The 17,999-nt window shown below is 40.4% G+C and overlaps 1 protein-coding gene across 4 annotated transcripts in view; it reads right to left on the bottom strand.

Moving 5' to 3' along the window:
- The window catches only part of LOC117937671 (partitioning defective 3 homolog), a 368,949-nt gene that overhangs the window by 118,296 nt on the left and 232,654 nt on the right, over nucleotides 1–17,999 (bottom strand). For 3 of the 4 annotated variants that reach the window (XM_034861772.1, XM_034861774.1, XM_034861773.1), the window contains exons 17-18: nucleotides 6,016–6,164; nucleotides 2,584–2,622 (exon numbers count right to left, since the gene is read on the bottom strand). In XM_034861772.1, coding sequence (XP_034717663.1) covers nucleotides 2,584–2,622; nucleotides 6,016–6,164 — 188 coding nt within the window. The remainder of the gene's footprint in view (nucleotides 1–2,583; nucleotides 2,623–6,015; nucleotides 6,165–17,999) is intronic. The other variant, XM_034861775.1, reaches the window with a different exon arrangement.

Genomic DNA, 17,999 nt, shown 5'->3' with positions numbered 1-17,999 from the left:
GTGGCTGCTATAGATCAGGTGTCAAAAAAACTCAAATAGACAAAAAGATTAGCAGTTACCATGTGGTGTTGGGTTTCCACATAATGTTATGTATGTAACACACCATTTTCCCTTGCTTTTCGTCAATGTTAATAAAAGTATCCAATCCCAAGAGAGCCTGGACTCAATCGTAAAAGCCATTCAAAATAAATGAACACCAATCCTATAATGCTGCTACCCATTTAGTGGGACAAGCTCACAGTAAAATGAAACTTTACTGTACGCTACAAATGTCTAGGGGGTTAAAAGCTCTCTGGTTGCAGTAAGAGAAGATTCATTTTACTGCCTAGTTCCTCAGAAGAGGTGGGCCATTTCTGATTACTATGACAAATCGTAATGCCAGGAAAGCATGGATGGACAGCCTTACAAGACCGAGCGAATGTAAGTAAAAATCGTGTAATTCATTTGCTCAGAGGGAGTAATCACATCATACGAAGGACAAGAGAGGACAGTCTAAAGAAAAAAAACATAATAAGGAAACATAGACAAAGTGTAGCAGGAAAATTCCATAATTTTCATACTTTGTGGATAAAACTCAATCAACTCTGTGCAAATGCCATGTAAATTTGAATTTTTTTCCATTTTTTTTCAAAGCTTATGTATAAACCCTGCCAAGAGCAGACACACAGAGGCCAGGGTACATGTTTGACACAATGGGACTGCAAGTTAGAGCCGCACAGGATGCAAGGATGCAACAGTTCAAGGGAACACAAATGACATCTGCTGTAATCAGAAACAGGGAATTATCCTCCCACTCCGTATTCAGCACCACGATCCCCTTCGCCATTGTATCTAGTCACAGTGGTGAATGACTGAGAGAAGCAGAGAGACAAAGAGAACGGGAGAGGGAGGCAAAGAGAGGGAGTTTGCCCATAGACCCTGGCTGCCTCAAACCTGCCTTTGTTTTCTTCAGAAGCTGTCCTGGCTCTCCTGGGAGAGTTTGACGGACAGCTCTCTGTATGCCAGTCTATTATGTGATTCCTATCACACAACAGAAGCCTCAGTGCTCTGCTCCTCATCTCCCTCTTATTCAGAGGGATGAAAATACATATTCCCCCATCGCATACAGACATGAGTTTGTCACTCCCCACACGTCTGGAGGAGAAATGAAAATCATCAAAATGAAATGCACAAAAAGAAAGAAGATAAACAATCAAATAGGGGTAAAGTGCCCCTGGAATTTTGTCACAGCCAACGACAGCATTGGCTAACGTGCTGTGTTCTTTAGCCAGATTAAGGGCAAGGATCGTTAATTGGAGAAGATCCATTGCCATTAAATGTTAAAGAGGAGGTATGGCAAACTCCATGAATAAATCAGCAGCTGTTATTACAGGAACAGGAGCCCAAAGTATAATTAGAGCGGCTAAAACTATGCTCCACCGCCATTATTCACCACGGGCCCTTGCATGTAAAGATCTGTGTACAGACAGGGGCTCCATTACACATAATTTATTCAGAGAGCCAAGGCTTTAAGCAGGGTGGGAAAAGGGTAATTAGGTTAAAAATAGCCTCCATGGCGGTCAAGGGAAGGCCATGACCAGGTATCCCAGTGTAAGGGAGGCGTCCCGGGGTCGGCCAGGTTCCTATTTCTCTGCCAGTTGTGGATCATTAGCAGGACAGAGGACGTCCTCTGTATGCTGTGTCACAAAGGAATCATCAATACCCAGACCGGTTAATATCTCAATTAAGGATGCTGGATACTGTACTGTGATTCCCGTGTACCTCATACAATTAGATTTCAAACCTGTTTATCCCTCTCCCTCTAGAAAATATATTACTGTAATATGCATAAGCTGGCCACTCACGGGCCGAGCCTGAACTGACCATCAGTGACTAGGCTCCTTTAGTCTCTAAATGTTATATTTCTACATAAATGTAATGTCACATATCTAATAAGGTATGGTATGATATACAACGTATGATTTGTTTGTCAAATATCCCTGTACACAACAGGCAAAAGTTTCCAATTAGTGTTCTCAGAAATCCTTAAAAAATATCCCCTTGTGATCCAGTCATCAGCTCATTCTGTGTTAATTTAATGGAGTGAATGCACCCTAACATGCTCCAACCAGAGCTCAAAACAGCCTGCCTATGATAGATCAATTGCAGCCAGCTGAAGAGGCCAACTGGCAATGAATGTCTCTCCATTGCAAATGCCACTCCATTGCCTGGCTCCCTCTAGCCGTACACAACTCCTGGATTAATGAGTGTTTTCTTCAATCATTTGCACTGCGGAGCGATTACAATGGCACAGGTTGCCGCATTAGTTGCCAAGTCTCTATTCAACGCGATGTAACTCCCTCTCAGCAATATGAAAACCCTCTTTTGATCATGCTGCAATTACCTCCAACAACTCCCCCTCCATATGCATATAAAGGTGCCAAGATCACACAGCCAATAATGGTGGTGATGAGCTGGTTATGGAGAAAGTGTGGGGCTGCTTTTCTAATCTCTATTATTGACCCATGGAGCCAACTGAACATTCATAGTGGTCCACTTTAATAATGATGACAGTATTGAGCTAGTCCAGGCATGGTTGCTTACCTCCATTGGTTGTTGTGCTGCAGTTAATCTCATCTGCTACTGTTAAAGAGCATAAACAAGTGTGAGCAGTTAGTGCCTTCTGTACTGTACCATGTTATTGAGCACATGCAAAGCAGAAAGAGACAGACTCAGAAAGTGCAAAGCTGATACTGAATGTTTTGAGAATGGGATGTTAGTAGAATAGATATTGCACATTGTGCAAGGGCCTGTCAATCAAAAGACTTACAAGGAAAAGTGGCTGGATTGTGCTAATGTATTAATGCAAGCCACGTTACCTCACGTTGCTTTCTTTTCGTTTCTTTCCTCACTCAATCTTGTTCCCCATCTAAATGGGATTAAACCGCGGGGTGTCTGACCAGTTTAGGCTATTTCAACAATGGTGGGCTTCAAAGTCATGAATTTCATATGATGCAATTTGTGAACTACTGGAACATGATTAAAAGGAGGGACAAAAATATCTAGTGACAGAATGAAATGAGAGTCTGTGGGGGGTAGCATTGTTGAGCATTTTAACCATTTAGTCAAGGTAGCTTTGAAAGCACAGAGCAGCTTTATTAAAGTGTTAAATGACTGTAGACAGGTATGCTTACACCTGCTACTTCAACTAACTTCTGAAGAAAAACTTCAATGTCCAACAGTGTGCCAATGAAAAGATTTAAGTATTAATGCTGGCACTATGTGCTCATTTAATTTTCAACTCTATTATACATTTCCCATGGGCCATCTTTCATTGTGTGCCTTTGATGTAATAATTTCATTAAAATAATCAACATACTGTAGCAGTGTGTGCCTTTAAGATAATTAGAATTTATGTGACATCAGATCTGTACCAAATCACAATATGTAGTTTTTAATTTGAACACAGAGCTCGGGTTCCATTTATTGACACATTTCTCCTCCAGGAACTCATGTCAGCTACTAGAGTTATTATGTGGGAGGAACAAGTTGGTTATTTCCTTCCACAATGTGAACGTTGTGATATTCTCACTGATGGATTATGATTTAATATTGGCAAGGATTTCTGTCAGCAGGATTTGTTTTACAAACTCAATTGAGCCCTGCAAGTGGTGGAGGGGAATGCTATTTTGAATTACATCCAATAATGCACAAAGTGATCTTAAGAACTACAACATAATAGAACAATAATACACTCGTAAAACATCAATAGGAGTGGATATCCCAAGAGCGAGGCATCGTCTTATGAGCAGATGAACTAGTCTCTTCTGTGCAAACAAGCTTTTTTCAAGGACTAATCACATTCATAAAAAAATGCTGATGCCACTTTGGGACAATTAAGAAGCTTTTTTGATGAAACTCTTTGATAAAATGTGCATTTGCACTGATGAGAATGGCATCATGGAGCTATAACAGCATAATGTCCATTCTACTCACTTCCTGTGCTCAATTATATCCAATTATATTTTTATTTAACAGTGAGACCATAATGGACAACATGGTTATGCTCAACTTGCTCAGTGAAACCTATCCCATGGCTAACTACTATCTTTCTCCTAAGCAGCACTTTCTGTTGAACATTTGTGTTGTCTGGGCTCACCTTGTAGAAAAGTTTTAAGGGTGGACAAAGTCTAGGGCTAAAACAGCAAAGGTGGACTCCACAGAGCTGAGTGCAGTGGGGCGAACATGCACTAGTCTAGGGGGAAAGTCAAATATTTCTACAGGTTTCTGGGCTCCATGTGGAATACAGTTGGCTGTTATCTGTTATGATTAGTCAGTGATCCGAGAGAAGGCAGCGGCTGCTTCAGTGTCGGTAGGCGATGCTCTGAACACATCTTCTTCCTTAGAAACAGTCCATGTGTTTGTAAATGTGCTTGTGCATGTACGTATATGCGCGTGCATGTGGTTTAGGGTCCTTCCCATCACCAATAAAGCGGCCATTGTGCTCTTCCTTCTTTTGCTTTATACATTCTCTACTGGACACTGGATGCACTTCTGTCTTTGAAATTGCCATCCATCCATTCCCACATTATTGGGCCTTTACTGAGACAGTAGGAAATTGTGAGAGATATTGAGTGCTTGAGGAATCATTGATTACAGAGAGATCTAGTCCATCAAAACATTAGTGTGATCAACCGGTAATGGTCAAACAACAATTCATTCAAGTTTCAGTGCAGCGTTGTAGTACTTTTTTTTGTCTAGGTTTCAAATAAAGAGGATTTTATTTCAAGACCACAACCGCAGGGATTTCCCTAAATCTGGGGGTGGCAGTAGCTCGGTCCGTAGGGAATTGGGTTGGTTCAAATCCCCATATGGACCAATGGGCTAATTCACCTCCTGGGCACTGTTAACGTGCTCTTGAGCAAGGCATCGAACTTCCATCTGCTCGGGGCGCCTCTCCATTAAGAAAATCAATGCGGGAGACAGGAGACGAAGCTCTGGGTGTCTAACATAAATCTAGTCTTGGTATTGGTCTTGACTCGGTCTTGCCCTGCCTTGAGTTGGTCTCAATCCCTCAAAGTCTGGGTCTCTGTCTCGATACTGGTCTTGGTAATGACTTGGTCTCGGTTTAGGTTGTCTTGACCACAACACTGTTTCAGTGTAAACAAATCCAAAGTTTTGACAGACATACTTAAATGAACAGAATTGTGACCCAAGCTCTCTCTTGTAAACATTCAGCAAAGGGCCAGCTTACTGGTTCAGCTTTGACATAGCAACTGCCATACTTGTGCGTGCACACACTTTCCCCATGAATTGACAGATTACTAACATTTCAGGTACATTTACTTGTGGCTTTCCCTCCGAATGAAGTGGTTAAGGTAATCTGATTTAGCTGTTCTCTCATTTACAACCTGCCTGAGGGTCTGACTGCTTGTGTGTTTTGCCATGTTCCCGGGCCAGTACAAGTACAGAGTTACTGTAACCACTAAATATGACGGCCAAAAGTCTGGAAATATTAAATTATAGTAAACTGAAATTGTGTTTGAATGGAAAAACCAACATTTTGGTAAATACTCGTATTCATTTTCTGCCGGGAGTTTGATGATAAGATTGATACCACATTCATGGCTGTATGCTACATATTGAACTACTGCCAGTAGCCGGCTAACTTAGCTCAGTACAAAGACTAGAAATGGGGGAAACAGCTAGCCTGGTTCTGTCAAAAAGGTAAGGAAATCTACCTACCTGTTCCCCTAAAGTTTATTACTTAACATCTATCTTGTTTGTTTAATCCATACAAAAACCAAAACGGAAAAATGACACTTTGCCGTTTTATTTCTTGGCCAGGTCCAGTTGCTAGGCAACCTGAGGATTGAGTGGCTGATAAACAATCCAGTACATGACCCTCATAAAAACAGGATTTGTGTATTATGAAATTAAAAAAGTATATTTCCTAAAATGTGGAACTTTTCCTTTAATCACACCCTCTTGAATCCATGCATGTGTAATGTGTGTAGGGAAAAGCATAGCATTTACCTAGATCCATGCTCTTGGACTTTCGCGCCTTGATGATGTCCAGATCATTAGCATTTTCATACTGTTTGGTGCGTTTTTCGGACATACTCTGGCGGCCGAAGCCCTCCCTCAGGAACGAACCGTCAGGGTCCGCGTCTGGGCTGAGCGAGCTACAGGTCACGAGGAAGAAAGGACGTATTATAATATTGCACGAGACATGGCAAATGCAGAGTCATCCAAAAGCATACCCTTAAATCCAATGATTATTCAATTAAATATATATTTTGTAATAATTTACATGTAGTTGCAGTGATATTGCCATAAGGAATCTTTATAAATCTGGGAGATTAAATATACCTATACATATTTATACATCCCCAAACTTCAGTCAAAAACACTTCTTCACTCTCAGATGATGTCCATTGATATTCAATACTCAAACACACACACACACACACACACACACACACACACACACACACACACACACACACACACACACACACACACACAGAGTCGGTTTCAATCCTTCATTTCAATGACTATTTAAATCAAGGACACCTCCACCTCTGCTGGATGGGAGTGCTACAATTGGGTAGAAGAGGCCTGGCTAAGATGTGTGATAGCCCAGTGAGGTGGGGATGTTCTGGGGTCATGGCCACTCAATAACCCCCCTCCGCCTACATGTCTGGAGCTGCTGCAGAGCCCACCATGGTGTGCTCCCTTTGAGATCCTTAATCTCTGTCTGGATCTTAATTGAAAACCGAAGGGGAGTGGTGAGAGGAGGTTGGGAGAGGGGGACACTGTGATTTGCATGCAGGAGAGTACATTCACAATTAAGGTGAGAACATATTGCCATTTGAAGGGAGACATAGGGGAGAAGATGCAGTGCTGTTTTAAGGTACTTGTACTTTACTTGTGTCTTTTCCTTGCATGCCACTTTCTACTCCACTAGCTTTCAGAGTAACCTGTACTCCATATTAATCTGACAGCTTTAGTCACTAGTTGCTTTACACATTAAGATGTTTGCACACAAAACACATGTAGTTTATAAAATATGTTTTATATTAAATTAAACTACCCAACAATATATAGTGCTGTAAGTCCAGCTGAAATGATTAGACGATTAAACACTTTGATTTTTTTTAATTGTTTCCAATTTCTAAATTGTGAGGGTTTTACTTTTACTTAAGTAACATTTTCAATGCAGAACTTTTAATTGTAACAGAGTATTTTTACAGTGTTAGTTATTTTACTAAAGGACTTATTTAAAGGATCTGAATACTGCATCCATTTTATATTTAGAAATCCTGAATAAAATTGTTTGCCCTTAATTGGAAGTAATAAAGTTCTGTATAGGGGAGAATGTGTTTTTTTGACAAAGTATCCTCTAGGAGCAGGTGCTCCTTCAAGAACCCTTCACTATTTGTAATATCCCTAAACAACAACTGCAGACCTGCTGGCACTTGTTTGCATGTAAACTATTCTTATTTGGGTTGTCAACCCCATTTAACACAAGAACTGCTTCATGTGTCACCGAGGGGCCTGCTTCAACATGTCACTTTGCTGCCGACCATACCTGACAATCCCAACTAAGATCAGACCGTCTCACAGGACCGACTCCATCTGACACAGGAAGAGAGGGAGGTGGAGCAGGAAGAGAGAAATGACAGCCCAGATGTATTATTCATTTATTCATCATTGCTCGCTATTCTCCTCTCATCATTCCAAGCCCCAAAAAAACAGCCTGCCCTGTCTTTTTCTGTCTCCGCAAATGTCATCTGTCGGAGCGTGACTGAGATGGCGGAGGAAAGAAAGGACATAATTCCAGTCTGAATTTAGATTTCATTCGTTCTTGCCAGTATTGTGTTTTTTGGACAAATTGAACACCAATAGAACATAGACAAAGACAAGTGAGAGGCCATCAGGTGGGATCATGTACAGCTCTGTCACCCAGGTACAGAGAGTGGGCAAGTACGTGACCATTTGTGAGAGCAATTACAGACAGACGCAGTTGGGATGAATCCGATTCCAGAGAAAGCTGTGGGCAGTAAGAGTGAAGTTCAGGGCAACAGACCAGCGGGGGGTGCAAATTCATTGCAGAGCAATGACTAAATACCCAGGTTGGGCATCATGGGTAACCTGTAGAGAAGTAGCCAATTGTTTTGCTTTGAGCATTCCTTCAAGTTCAAGGTACCTGCTGTCTGAACCTGCATATAAGGTCTCTGTCCGTCTCCATACACCGATGATTCCTAACCTTTTTGACTTATGTCCCAGGAGTCCAACCTGCCAACCATTGTCTCAGGTTGCATGTGTCTTCCAAATTAGATGATACACTATTCACTTCTGTAAAATTTAAATGCAACACAATACAAGCCAGGAAATAGGTGTGCTACTTAATGTACTAAAGGCATGGCACAGCTAGTTGTTATCTTTTAGTCTACTTACTACGAACACACACAGATTCACAGTCCATTAATAGAAATACAGCACTCAATTACAGATCTCGCATTCACTTTCTACTGGCTATGTATTTTTCCATTAGGAATGCTCGTTGTAATAAGATACTGCTTTGAAAGTCTCTTTGCTCAGATTTAGATCCTTCTTGAGCTTAAACAGTCTACTGGTGTGTATAGAATGTAAAAAAGCCAATTGAAAGGACCTTAACTGGTTGAGGCTATGGAGGTGGCTATGAAGGTGTGACCCATACTGCACTTGGATGCTATCTGACCGTTGAGAGCAAATTAATGGTCCAATACCATTTTTGCTTCCCTGTAGCGATACTGATACCTGAACTTGCGTATCAATTTGATACCAGACAGTGTGTCATATATTTTATTATGTTTTAACATCGGTACACTACTGTCCCTGTATGGATGTGTTATGATTTCTTTCTTTGTTGTACGGCAAGCTCAGTTTAAACCTTTTGTGAAACATTACCAAAAAAAAATAAACCCCGTAGAACTTTCTTTTACTATCCAGTTGGACAGTGAGTAATAATGTAAAAATAACATAATAACGTCCTTTAAATTAGCTTTCCTTGGAGGCTAAACTAAGTGGTATCAGATGGGTGCATAAACTTTCCAATACCTATGCCAGCATTTTAGGCAGTATCAGAGGGTTTTCCAATACTGTTATCGGTATCGCAACATCTCTACTTTGGGTACATACTCAATGAAATTGTACTGGATAGCTGGAAATAAGAAATAGCTTGACCAGACAGGTTGAATAATCTCTAGAGTGGCACAATTTCTTCCTGAGACCATACGCCCAATCCATGCCTCTGGCCTATCTTTAACAGTGGCCCAATCCATTTGGATAACACATTCCCTCATCTCTCTTTCCTAAAGCAATGTTTAAAAGCAATTTCCACCATTCCGAGCACAGATGCTAAGCCAGCCCCTGTTCAAAGTCCTTCCATCATCTAAAATTAACTAGGGCTGAGGATTGCTCGCAGGCAAATCCACAGCTTTAACTTGCATTTCACATCAACTTGTTCCTGTCTCCGTCTCCCTTGCAGGAAGTTAAATGTGTCAAACTACACATCGGCCTTGTTGCTAAGTGGTATGTGCTAAAAGCCGTCTGTGCTCACGATTTACCCTCGTGAATTATGTCTCTCTCTTTTTTTATTTACACCTTTCTTAACCTCATTAAAAAACAACCCCAAAGAGCTAAGTCTCAAAGTGTCCTACTTCTAAGAAAGGTTCGGCTTGGATTGATCGACAAGCGGGGGGGGGTGGTGTGCATTAGTTTCAACAACTCAAAGAGAAGGAAAGAGGTGGAGAGCGAGAGAGTAAGGTGCTTCTGAAATGGCACTTCTGGGTTTTGAAGGAGGCCGATTCAGCTGACCGCATGGATGCATAGCTGGGCCAGGGAGCTTGGAGCTGCCTTCAATCATTGCATACAGCCCTGCATGAGAAGTCACTGCAGAGACCTGTTCTGCTGGCATGTGCACCAGCAGACTCTAGATAGTTGAAATAATGTATACGTTTATTGCAAAGGAAAAAAAAGGGGTTACAGAAAGGTCTTTGCTTCCATCTTTGTAAGCAATTTTTCTAAGATATGCATATACTGTTAAAAGTGTGTCTTAGATTACCAAATGTATTTCACTTGCTTCTTTGCGCTTATAAAACATCTGACTTTAACCGGGATATAACGTAAAATTAAGAAGAAAAGAGAGGTCCCATCAGTGCCACACAGAGGAGCAGCTGCACCTGTGATGTGTTATAATCTTCGTTTAATTGTGATGAAATTGCAGATAGAGACAGGGAGAGGGAGAGAACAAGATTGCTTAAGACCTCTTTGTTTGTCAGCTGACTCTTACTTAGATCTCCTCAATTATTTCGTGCCGTACGGACGCTTTAATTGAGTTTTGCTACACTAACTTCTCCAGTCTGATGAATGGGAGTGCCACTGACAAGGACCAGCACATACATCATGTATGGCCACTTCATGAGATACACCTTTTCAGCTGCTCGTTAAGAAAAATATCTAATCAGCCAATCACTTGGCAGCAACTGGTCAGGTCAATCTGCTGAAATTCAAACATCAGAATGGGGAAGAAAGGTGATTTAAGTGACTTTGACCATGGCTTGGTTTTGAGTTGGTTTCAGTATTTCCGAAACTGGGATTTCCACGCACAACCATCACTAGGGTTTACAGAGAATGGTCTGAAAACAAATACTCATGCTAATACTGAGCGGCTGTTCTCTGGGTAAAAAAATGCTTTGTTGAGAGCAGATGAGATGGACTGGACCGTGAGGGCAGAGCAATATCGACCCAAAATCATACCACAATTTTTCAGATCTCATTATTTTGTCAGGGATAGATGAGGGTTGGAGCAAAAATGTAGCGTTTGATGCTCATTAAATAAAAGAAGTCCAAAAGCACACAGGACCAGAAGCAAAGAAACAAGGAATGATCAGGCACACACAGTACACCACTCAAGAAGCACAAGAAAAAACTCGGAGTAATACCTGACACCACAAAGCAACAAATCATGCAGCATACAGGGAAAAAAAAGAACCCGCAAGACACAAAGAAAACACAGAGACTAAATACACATAGTAATTAGGAAACAGGGGACAACAGGTGACACTAGGGCTGGGGAAACTGGTGAAACACATTAGGGATGGGCAGAAGAATCAGAAAAGGCGGGAAAGCTCAAGACAGGAAGTAAAACCAGACAAGGCTAGGGAGAAAAGACAGACTTCAACATAAAACAGGAAACCGAACACACAAAACCATGACATATTTGCTAGAAAGTGGGCTAAATGTTCTGTTGTAAGTCAAAGCCGCATGTGAGATGTCACAAACACCATGTTTGTTACGCATACAGTAATCAAAGAAAATGAAAGACAGCTTCTTTCCCTGTTCATATATCAATATGTATCTTAATTAAATTGCCTTTATACAATAAAAACAGGCCTATCTCTTTTAGAATGCTCCTTTAACTTTTTCAACATCAATAACAGACTGATAAAAGGAAAGGGAGAGTTCATAGATGAAGAAGTCGATTCTTTCTGTACAATTCTGTTTTATCAGTGAAGTGTATGAACTACAATGTGGAGTAGATTCTCTACTAACAGGGTGACGGCTGACTCATAAGAACAGGTAAAACGCTGGTTGAGTGAGCATCGGCAGGTCATCAGCATTACAACCTACTTCCTGTGTACGGATAAAATGTCTGTCTTGTCACTTCACTGCATTTTAATGAACTTTCATGGATCACATCTTTCGCTCACATCCAGATGCAGTCTCACTCGCTCTTCCTTAAAAAACGGAAATTAAAGTTACATCCAATAACCATAGGCGTCGATTTCGGTCGGTACCTATCACATTTTGTCAGAGTCATTTTGTACCACCCCTTTTTTGAAAACCTTGAGCTGCTGCCCTGGCCACACACTTCTCTGTTCACAACACTGCAACAACTGCATGGATGCATTGTGCATGTTAGTGAGAGCAGTCACTAACTGAGCGACACATATTTTTGCTTTTTCAATCTTGGGGAAATTTGTAATGCAGAACTTGCATAAGTTGTCTTGTGTGTAGATATGCTCACTTGTACTGGGAATTAAATAAAAATATTAACAAAAGGCATAGCCACACATTTAGCCCGCTAAACTACAACACGTAGCTTATGGTAGGCAAGGCCTGTTTTCCTTTCGTAGCTCCTCTCTCTGAGTTTGTCACGTCATGTCAAACATGGATGCATGAAGCAACGCTTTTTTAAAACTTTAGGCTTTCTTTTTCATAAAACGTGCTGGACATAATCACACTTTTGTATGCTTTTTTATTTGTTTAAATTAGTAAGCTACAGAACAGCGTCTTTAATAAATATGACCTGCGTGAAAGAGAAACAAAAAAGGAATGCGTCATTGTACCCAGCACATTTCAAACCAAACTGGCGCCAGTCCTGAATGCTTAGATTTTAGATAAATAATCGTCAGTAATGTGGATATAATGACTAAGTGGGTAAAGGCGAATAATACAAAAGCTAGAACAGTCTGGTGAGTTCAGAAAAATCTGGGAAAAGACAACACTTATGCCATATTACCATATTACGCTATCCCAAAATCTTAAACAATATCTAGTCTCATCTCACAATATCGATATATTGCAAATTAAAACTGTAGGCAAATGTAGGAATAACCGCCCAGTCCAAGTTAGAGTTGATAGATAATACTGAAGCTAAATTTGGCACAGCCCAAAATTGAACAACAGAAGATTCAAAAAACATTGCTTGTTCTGTTGAGTCTGGAATTGTGCTGCGACTTTCAGAAAAATGAACAAAGACCAACCTAGTACAAGCAATGTGTATCTAATAATGTGGTCAGTGAGTGTATTTTGGTATGTCTGGCAACAGTGTGTGTGCGCAGGTTATGAGGGCACACACACACAGGCACACACACAGTACACAACACAGGAAGCCATAGGCAAACAGACTTAAGGTGAGCACAGAAATAAAAGCATGTATGACATGCTTGTAGCAATGGTGCACAACACAGAGACAGGGTAAATATTCGTTAAGGTAGAAAACACCATTAGCATTTAAGGAGAACCAATGCCTGCAATGTATGTGTGTCTGTGTGTAACACCTGGTGTTAAAGTCACTACCAACTTAAAAACTCATGTGAGATTAGTCAAAAAGTGTGTGTGCACGCACTACAGGGCTGTTTGCATTTATATGTAGTTATGCTAATAGCTTGATGGGAAAAACACATGTGCTTAATAGAGCACTTGTGATTATTAGTTACATTAAAGAGGATAGACACTGAAGTAGGCAGTCTGCCTTTAATGTTAGTTGGGAAGTTTGATTGTTCGTGTCTATGTGGACCGTTTCCACTTTATATGTTAATTTGTGAAATTGTTTACCAGCCAATGTGTATCTAAACACTCGTGAGACCGAGGGCCTCTGTGCAGCAGCAGTGTGTGTGGCTAAGTGTGTATGTTTGTACGGAGCCCTTTTCAGTCTCTGCTGGTTGACAGACTGTGTCAGAGGCTGCCTGGGAAATGATGTTTCCACCTGTGACACAGTCTAGTTCTCTGTCTTGCTTTCTTTCTCTCTGTCTCTCTCACTGTCCATTTCGCTTCCCTCTCACTTTAATGAGAATTGACACCTATCCTCCACTCTGTCATCTACATCCAGATTGCGGTCCAAGCCATGGGAATGGCAGTAGTCTACCCATATTAAGGTTGTGAAAGTGCCCATGTGGGGGAGTGATTTCTCTGTTTTAGAGTGCCCATATTATAAAAAAGATCCCTTTTTCATGGATTTATAGTGTTATTTTGTGTCTCTGGTGCTTTCATACACAGACAAACTTGGAAAAAAACTATCCATGCTGTTCTGAAGTGCAACAACACACACTAGCTCACTATAACCTCCAAAGGAACTACTTCCTGTCCCTGTTTTAGAGGTATTCCACAAGTGCTTCTCATCTTGAAGAAGTCTACCAGCTAATCCTGCCTTGGACTGACCAAAGCTGGAGAAAGAGTTATCTAGCTGATGGGATCTTACCTAATTACACTTGTGCGACTCCCAACAAAGATAGTATAGAAGTGATTCAATTCAGTAACATTTTATTTATAGTATCAAATGCTATCTTGAGGCACTTTACAGACAGAGTAGGTCTAGACCATACTCCTTAATTTACAAAGCCCCAACAATTCTAGTAATTGCCCCAAGAGCAAGCATTTAGTGCAACAGTGGCGAGGAAAAAATTCCTTTAAGGAAGAAACCTCGGACAGACCCAGACTCTTGGTAGGCGGTGATATGTCTCACTCTGGGGCTAAAACAGAGACCTAGACACACAGGGGGGAAAGAGGTTCTGCAGCCATGTGCGGTACAAAAAAAATACGGTGTTTTTTGAAAATTAAACCATGTAAACCTATTCTGGTACAACCTAAAAATACAATTTTAAACCTGAAAATGAGCGGGATATGGGCGCTTTAAGGTTACTTCTCGTCTACTTGCTCAACTGTTGACCTCTGTGATCACACTTCCTGAAGCTAGAAATAGAGATTCTGAATAGGTTTTTCAAAACGGGGACCATGCAAGCAATCCTATTTCTTTCAACCAACATGTTATTTTTCAGGGTTTAAGATATGCCCACATTTTCGCAATATTTGGGGGGAAAGAGTTTCTGAGGAAGGAGTGTGATACGTGGAATTAGAATATCACACATCCTTGCAAGGTTACTTTGTGATGATCTACAAATGTTCAAATACAAATATTCAGTATTAACCCCATAGTTTAATGACTGTGAGTAAACTTACTTGTAAATAGAATCCTATAATCAAATAAGTCGTACAAACAACGTATCATTGAAAAACATTGCACCGTATTACTCATATCACAGTAGGCCATTGCCTGATTTGAACTGCACATGCACCCTTTCCTCCTGAAGATAGTAAACAGAATGCAGGTGGTATGCAGGGCTGCTAAGATAACAGCGGTTGGTATGGTAATAACAGCATGTGCGCTGGTTTGCCTGGCTCTCAGTGATGTTGTATCATTTTACCTTTCTGAATAGTTAAAAAAGAAGAATTATATGTATTAGGCTGCTGTGGTCCAAGTAAGAAAAACGTGGCAAATATTTAGGATAAACACATTTTTGGTCAATATAATTGGCCACAGCAAATTAATGGCACAGAAAATGACTTAAGATTTTATCACTTTAAATAGTCCCTGACCTACTAATAACAGGCCTTAATAAAAAAGAATGACAGTCTCAGACAGTGTGCATGTTATCCTAAAATCCAGAATTTACACCTTTTGTATGCTGCCTAATGAATTTTGCCTATAAAACCAGTTTTGTTTCTTGGTTGAAATGGAATGCGTCCTCTCGTGCGCACAGAACAACAACTGGCCCAGAGTCCGCTGGAATAAAAACTAGTGCTGTCGAAGGATTTAAATATTTAATCGCAATTAATCGCATTAATGTCATAGTTAACTCGCAATTAAATGCAACTAATCACACTTTTTGTCTAGTCTAAATGTTACTTGATTTCTTTTTGTCCCATTCTTTTTTCTCATTTTAAGGCTCTTTTCAACATGGAAAAAAACAGCTTGCATTGTGCAAATGCTTTTTTTATTGAAAAAAACATTGGCGTATAGCCTACGGTAGTGTTTTACTTGGAGCAAAAAAACACAGATCACTTTGGTCTCATCAACGGAACATTTGGCAAATTTAAAAAAAGTAAACTATCCATCCAGAATCTTATTGGCGTCCATTTTGGCATCGCATACTCGCCATCCACTCAAAACATAACTTTACTACTCTTTGGCTGGCTCACAAGCCCAAACGGCGCGTGTGCGGCGTGCCTGTTATTTTGTTTCCGGTCTAGCTAGATCCGGTGTGGTGTTGTAGTTTTTCTAACCTTACTAGTTGTTGAAACACCATGTAAATGAACTAAAAAATTGGCCACGCCAAAACAGAAGGTTCATCTCCTGATAAAAAAATTGACGCCGTTAGTAACGCATTTAACTGACAGCACTACTAAAGAAGCAACATTAAGTACAACCGACAGCTGCTGATTCTGAGGACAGAGAGATGAGACTGACAGGACAGATATCTATCTGAAACATGACACATCAATAATTACATGTTGACTAAAACACCAAAGTAAGTGCTAATCTATTTTTTCAGTTTTGCTCTTTTGACCAAGTCAAAAGCAGCCTCAATTCCTCAATTAAATGGATCATAAAGTTATCCTTCTCTATGATTTCTGCCCAGGTTTCAGTTTTAACTATAGAAAATGGACTACATCTGTAAGTGTGACGAACTGTAGTTCTATACTCTAATACACACATGCACATAAGAAGACAACCCCCCCTTACTGGAAATACATTCCCGAGCGCCTGCTCTGAGACTTTCTTACATTCTAAGAACAATAAAGCTCTCAAATCCTAATCATAGTACAATAACATTTACAAAACCAAAGCTTAAGCTCTGTATAGTAATTATGTGGGGAAAACTGTAAACTTCTGTTCACACAGTACTGTGTAATTACATGAGCCTAACTGTCTTGTAATAAGTTATAACTGTAATTAAAGTTTAAGGAAATAGGGTTTCCTATATAATATAATATAATATATTAGGCTTTTCTTTACTTGTACAAGCACCTACGGTAAATTAAAAGAAACACAACACACTGAATAAAATAGCACAAGGATGCAGAAAGGTTTTGTTGTTGGGAGGAGACACATTCTCAGTCTCTCTAAAAGCATCATCTTCAAAGTCAAGATGCTTTGCTTCAGTACTTTACATGTAAGGGTTTCCACTTGTGGTGCTTCTGCAAACTTCTCTTAAACAAGGGACGTTTTGTTTTGTGTTGGTTAGATGTTAAAGAAAACCTTGCAAATACTTTTAAAAGCTTTTTTGGCTTCTGAAGGATGACGTTGATGGCACTGGCACTGCCCGATGTGAGTCGAGTGCAGATGTGAGTTAAGTAGGTCCATTTTTACTGTGTTGACATTGCAGACGTCTCTTGTTAGCATCTTGTAGGCTACTTCAGCCTCCAATGTAGAACTGACATCAGGGATGATGGCGTGAAAATGTGATGTCTTACGCTAAATAATAAATTACTGCTATGTAATGTATCTCATTACTCTATGGCGGCAAAACAGATCTGCGTGACCTCATTGTAGCAAAGTGACGCATACGCAACTCCCATCCTCCGTGAAGATTAGATAAACAACTTAGGGGACATTTTAATGAAAGGGAACCATCCATCCATATATGGATGATGGTGCAGTGAAGTGTTTCTAGATTCTTAGAAGATACAGCAAAAGCGTAGGTTTTGTTTCCAAATGGGACACACACACACACACACACACACACACACACACACACACACACACACACACACACACACACACACACACACACACACACACACACACACACACACACACACACACACACACACACACACGCACGCACACGATTGCCGGGGGGTCTGGGTGTCCTCCCCCAGAAAATCTAAATCCAATACTTCATTTACTGCGTTCTTCTGATTTTTATGTGTGCCTTTCTGCATACATTTATGGTGCAAATGTCTTTATTTATGTAACGGAAATAATTGTTCTCCTGTATTGTTCAAAACTTTAGGCAAATTCAAAATATCACACGCGTTTCTGGATGTTTATTTTAAGGAATCATGTAGCCTACATCTAAACAACCAATCTGTTACAGAATGAGACCTTGTTAAAGCCAGAAGCACCAAAGTTTAAATCTACATAAATCTATCTTTGTTGTCATGCTACTGTTCTTTAACCCCCCGATGAAGCCCGAATAGACACAGTTCTGGTTTTCCGTACAGGGTTTGAGCCCCTTGAACGGTTGTTTTACCTCTTTTGGGGAGTGTGTTGTCTACACATATCCCTTGCATCTCCCCCCCCCCCCAAATCTACGCCTACAACATACAGCAGGGCTATTCAATTAATTTGGAATTGGGGCCAGTTCATGAAACTGAGGCAAAATAAGGGGCCGGAGAATATGAGT

Source organism: Etheostoma cragini, chromosome 22, assembly GCF_013103735.1.
Source record: "Etheostoma cragini isolate CJK2018 chromosome 22, CSU_Ecrag_1.0, whole genome shotgun sequence".
Lineage (NCBI taxonomy): Eukaryota > Metazoa > Chordata > Actinopteri > Perciformes > Percidae > Etheostoma > Etheostoma cragini.
The sequence above is the reverse complement of the archived record's forward strand: the minus strand, read 5'-3'. Positions and strand labels throughout refer to the sequence as shown.